The 6000-nt window shown below is 35.4% G+C and overlaps 1 protein-coding gene across 1 annotated transcript in view; it reads left to right on the forward strand.

The window, feature by feature from the left end:
• Positions 1 to 4974, forward strand: part of TMPRSS15 (transmembrane serine protease 15) — a 134656-nt gene extending 129682 nt beyond the window's left edge. Inside the window, exons 24-25 of the mRNA XM_061192958.1 lie at positions 391 to 530; positions 4819 to 4974. Of these exons, the coding sequence (XP_061048941.1) occupies positions 391 to 530; positions 4819 to 4974 (296 nt within the window). The remainder of the gene's footprint in view (positions 1 to 390; positions 531 to 4818) is intronic.
• The last annotated feature ends 1026 nt before the right edge of the window (positions 4975 to 6000 follow it).

A 6000-nucleotide genomic window follows, 5' to 3' on the forward strand; every position in this document is an offset into this window, starting at 1 on the left:
GCACCTCTTCAGGTGCCAAATGAAAAGCACTGCTGGATTTCTGAGACTTTGCTGATTTCCATGAATGAAACTTTTTGTGTTGGCGGGCTTTTTTCTCCCAGAAGCAATGTTGTAACCATTTGAAATTACTGAAAATACCTAAAGACTGTCTAGTCCAATCCACCATCCCTGCTAGCCCTTGGGAACTAAAGAAGTGCTTTACTGTTACCCACTTGGCAAAATCTGCAGATGGGCTTTATTATGTGCTTTTGGCATTTAGTTCCATTATGTATACACACAGTACTCGGTAATGAGAGTGAACTGTTGAAATAAAAAAGACTGATGGTGGCTCCTTCAATGATGCATGTTGATCACTTCTGACTGGCTGGCTGCATTATCCATTTTGAACAGGTCCTCCTGCAGACGTACTGCAAGAAGCTGATGTTCCCCTTCTATCAAATGAGAAATGCCAACAAGAGATGCCAGAGTATAACATTACAGAAAATATGGTGTGTGCAGGCTACGAAGAAGGAGGTGTAGATTCTTGTCAGGTAAATATGTAAAACCGCTCACCCAATATTTCCAGAAAGCATTGCTACATGATGAGTTCATCACTCAACAATGATTAGGGAGTACAGAAATCATCAGGGTCTTAATTTCATTTCCTCATTTACAAAACTGTGACTTTTCACTTTTATTTGTGGCTTATTTGCATAGTACTCGTGGGTGGACCTGAGCATTAGAAACAGAACTAATTTTTATCAACAAAGTTTACAAATCAGATGTCTTTAGAGACTAGGCATAACATGTGGATGTGTCTGACTGCCAGGAAAAATATGCAGTAGTGGGCCTGGGGGTGATCTGGAGAGTATGTACCTTAGCTAGAATCATTTATTTTCAAATTTCAAATTCTTTAAAACCCTATTCAAACAAATCAAACAAAAACAGGTCTGTGGGCCAAATTGGCCTGAACTCCTCTAATTCTCAACCCTGATTTAGAGTCTAGCCCAGGTGTCCAGTGACCCAGAATAATTTCTGGATGAAAGCCAACCTGGAGAGCCTGCAATATGTTTGAAGTATCACTAGCTTTTTTTTTTTTTTTACAGAATAAAAAATGATTTATTTAAAAATACAAATACTTTGAGAATAACATTAAAATAAGTAAATAGAAGCACTAATAAGTTGGCATCCAGTGTCCTAAAGAGGTTTTCAACTGGAACTTTTTAGAGAGGTGTGATTTTTTGCTCATTCTTTTGACTTGTGTGACTTTCAAAGAAAACTCTTACCCACACACTAACCCTCATGGAAGATAAAAACATCTTTTTTTTTTTTTGCTTTTGCTTTTATTTTTATTTTTTTGAATTTTTGAATTTTATTTATTTTTTTATACAGCAGGTTCTTATTAGTTATCTATTTTATACATATTAGTGTGTTTATGTCAATCCCACTCCCCCAATTCATCACACCACCACCACCCCTGCCACTTTCCCCCCTTGGTGTCCATACGTTTGTTCTCTACATCTGTGTCTCTATTTCCACCTAGAAATAATGTAGCCATCTATCAGCTCCATGAAATCTATATACATTCAACAAATAAAAAGTAAATTCTGCTAGATTTTAGATTTATAATTAATTTTTAGGTGCAGTATGGACTAGCCATGAAAGCATGGATTCTGTGCTCAAACTACTTTTTTGATCCTTGCTTTAACACTTACCAGTGAGTCTGTGCAAGTCACTTAGGTATTATTGAGAGGTTTAAAAGAGGTAACACGTGTAAGGCATTATGTGCACAAAAATATTAGCAATTTTTATTATGAGATTTTGAAAATAAATTTTGGAGCATATTTTCTATATTTGAAAATTAATAAAATATTAACACACTAACATCTACTGGATTAGATTAAAACTGATAGCAGTACTGAGCAAATGAACAATCTACAAATGCAGATGTAGCAATCTATACTGTGAGGAAATGGCTTCACTTTGTTAAAGTATAAACAACTTGTTATCTATATGAACACATACTAATACATATGTCATAATAATTGGACTGAATACAAGACTTTAACAGACAGTTAAACAGGTGGATCCGAATATGTGTTCTCTAGTGAAGCCAATGTCTCATGTCATCTTAAATGTTCAGCTTAGTTTTACATTTATTCTGCTTTGATGACACTTGCATATTCAATACGAATAGGATAGCATTCTTGTTTACAATTTTTCTCTTATACTTTCCTTTTAAAATGAAAAGTGTACTAAAGGTAAGACATATTGCCACTTAGAGGGAGATTTATAGAATTATTGCTCAGAAGGGAAATCAGCTGTACAACTTCAATTAGAGTTAATGGGGGTTGTGTGGCAGACACCTCATGCACTAGGTAGAAAATATGACTGCTGATGTTATCGATGCTTGGGTTACATTAAGCCAGCAACTCATGCCAGATCTCTGAAATCTCATATTTGGCTCCAATTTCTAGAGAGTCTAAGTATGTTATTCATTAGCAAGTAAGAAAGCTCCCACACAAGGCAATACTTTGTGTAATATAATGTTATCATGATTGAGTAATCGATAGTCAAGAGAGTTACATGATTTTCTTTGTTCATCTTTAATATTGTGTTAAAAAGGAGGACTGATTACATAAGGATACATCATTTTAAATTATGCAAATGTTACTATTGACATATCACTTGAATAAGTTCTTCAAAGCATTATTTTTTCCCTATAGTGGTGAAGAATTTGCCTTATTAGTCATTCACATGTTCTTGAATATCTTCTGGCTTCCCAAAGGCTTGTGCTTGCTAGGCAGCTGTTTGGATTTTAAGGTACCATGAGTGGCTGTCGAAAGTCCTCTCTTTATAAAACTGAATGACACAAAGAGCAAACCCATTCTGCTGACTATTCTGAGACTTGTTCTATACACTACTGGTTTTCAAAGTGTGGCCTCCAATCCAGGAGATCAGCATCACCTGAAATCTTGTTATAGGCACAAATTCTTGGCCCTGCCAGAGAGTCACTGAATCAGAAACTCTAGAGGTGGAGGCCCAGCAATGTCTGTGTGAGCAAGCCCTCAGGTGATTCTGATGCAACCCAAGGTTTAAGAACCACTACCCTAAATAAAAATGGTCTCCAACCCTTATACTCAGATGTTCAGTCAAAGAAGTTAATGATTTTTGTTTTTCTTTATAAATATAGCATCTCCGTAGAAACAAATTTTAGGTTAATACTTTATGATCTGGACATTCACTCATATTTTTGAAGTACTTACACATCTCTGAGATAATGCAAGGAAATAACTTCATTGAACAAATCAGAAAATGAAGGCGAAGAGAAGTAACACAATAGAATTGAAATGATGTGTGTAGTTAGATGATGGGAAGTGATAGACCCAGACGTAGGTCTCTCAAACAGACAGACCACTCAGCTGTTTGGCCTCAGGCCTGCTGGTGGATTCTTTGAATAACAGCCACTGAGCCAGTACGTGCTGGGTAATTTAAAATCCTTGTTCAAGTAATCAACGTCTGGATTCTACTGTCTTTTAAAAAATATGAAATTATTTTTGAAAATATGAAGCAAACCAAATGACTCCATTTTAAAATACCCAAACATTTGAGGTTTATTTTTACTAACTTCTAAGTCACGTATCACTTTGAGTCAGTATTTATTCTTACCTTGAATTGACACTGTTCCGTAAATATTTCTGAACCATATTATGAACTAAGGGCTTAGGATGCAGAAGTACAATCACAATCCCCGCCTTCAAACAGCTTGAACACATTTGTTACATCTAGAAAAGGAGTAACCCATGGTTGCCAATGAGATTTATTCTCCTCTCCTCAGGAGAGAAAGGGTGATTTTCTAGACCACATTTTTTTCCCTTAAATATAAGTCCCAAAGGTGATAAAGAATCAGGCAAAATGTCTCTCAGGATACTTTTTAACATAAGCTTAGCTGAAATATTGTATTGTACCAGTGATTTACCAAAGTACACAAGGCTTTAAGTTCCTTCATAAATATAAAAAAGAAAGGATTAATTTAAAATGCTTTCACAATTAATGTGGGAAAATATGTCAATTCTCTGTCATTAAATAACGGTACTATACATTTGCATTATATTCATTTGCATTACACAGGAATAATCCTGTGGAAATAAAATCTATGTAATTAACTCAACTAGGAATTGCTATAATTAACATTTATGAAAATTAAAAGCATTTCATCAATTAAGATAGATGAAAATGTGTGCCTATCACTAGAAATTATATCATAAATGTGCCTATTTCAGTTGAAATATTGTGTTTTTTTCAAATCTGACTGTGCTTGTCTGATGCCAAAAAATTAATGCTGCCCAAGAGAACTAAAATCAACTTTATGTGTGAGTTATTAGTTATCCTAAAGCACATAATGTGGAACATTGTCTTTCCACAAAGCCCCTCATAATACTTAGGACATATCTCCTTTAATAAAAGGATTAGCTTTTAACATATATTTTGGTTGGGATGCTCTCAGAGTTGTGCCTTAGAAAATTTCTTGGTACCCATTAAAATGCCATACTTAAAGCAAGGAAGTGCTTGCTATAAGAGCGAATCATAAAAAATTACATATAAATTTTGTTTTAGCTGCCATAGTTTCTCTGTGCCCTTACTGAGCAGCGAAAGTTTCTAATTCTTGACCTAGAGTGATGGTGAGAATATTTACAGATGACTTGCAATGGCAATTAAACCATATTTTTGACCTTCAGTTTTGAACTTATTTGCTTAAAAAAATATATATATATATATATATATATTTATATCAATTGATCACACATCTACAATTTTCTTTTGCAATTTACTCTTTAGGGGGATTCAGGAGGACCACTCATGTGCCAAGAAAACAACAGATGGTTCCTGGCTGGTGTGACATCATTTGGATACCAGTGTGCACTGCCTAATCGCCCAGGGGTGTGCTCCCGGGTCCCAAGGTTCACAGAATGGATACAAAGTTTTCTACATTAGAGTGTTTCCTAAAGCAAAGATGAAAATCAGGCAGTTTTCCCATTCCACTTTAAGAAGCATGGAAATTGAGAGTTTTGAAAAAATCGTTTCTAAAAGCCTTGATTCTTTACCTAAGCCACCAAAATGCTGGGGGAAAAAACAAAAACTAATCTTTACAATACAAAGTAACTTTAAAATAATAAATTTTGATTTTATTGTGAACAGTTATTCTTTCACAGATATTATTTCCTTTGTTCTTAATCATTATTTTTATCATATTCTCTTATTTAAAGGAATGTTATTTTAAAGCATATACTATTACACTTAAAGTTTACACAAAATTAGGAGAAGCAAAATAAACTATTTGCACAAAGTATGTTATTGTTTAAAATAGACTGCTGTAAATTATCTAATTCCAGCTTAGATCACTATTATAAGAATCTCAATCGGGGCTTCCCTGGTGGCGCAGTGGTTGAGAATCTGCCTGCCAATGCAGGGGACACGGGTTCGAGCCCTGGTCTGGGAAGATCCCACATGCCGCGGAGCAACTGGGCCCATGAGCCACAATTACTGAGCCTGCGCGTCTGGAGCCTGTGATCCGCAACAAGAGAGGCCGCGATAGTGAGAGGCCCGCGCACCGCGATGAAGAGTGGCCCCCGCTTGCCACAATTGGAGGAAGCCCTCGCACAGAAACGAAGACCCAACACAGCCATACATACATACATACATACATACATACATACATACATACATACATACATAAATAAAATTAAAAAAAAAAAAAAAAGAATGTGACACTGAAGGAGCATGCGTGACGGTGTCCAAAAATCTCCCCAGTTCCCTATTAGTCACATTATTTGATCTATTTAAAAAAAAAAAAAAAAAAAAGAATCTCAATCATTCTCCTGCTTTTCTATCCAAATGCATTTCCAATCCAACCTGAGCACATCCTTAATATTTGCCCCACTTATCAAAAATATTTATTGTAAGCTCATGTCACAGACCTGAACTAAATCGATTGCACAATTCTCTCAAATAAGCTAATTA

The sequence above is a fragment of the Eubalaena glacialis genome, chromosome 6 (genome assembly GCF_028564815.1).
Source record: "Eubalaena glacialis isolate mEubGla1 chromosome 6, mEubGla1.1.hap2.+ XY, whole genome shotgun sequence".
Lineage (NCBI taxonomy): Eukaryota > Metazoa > Chordata > Mammalia > Artiodactyla > Balaenidae > Eubalaena > Eubalaena glacialis.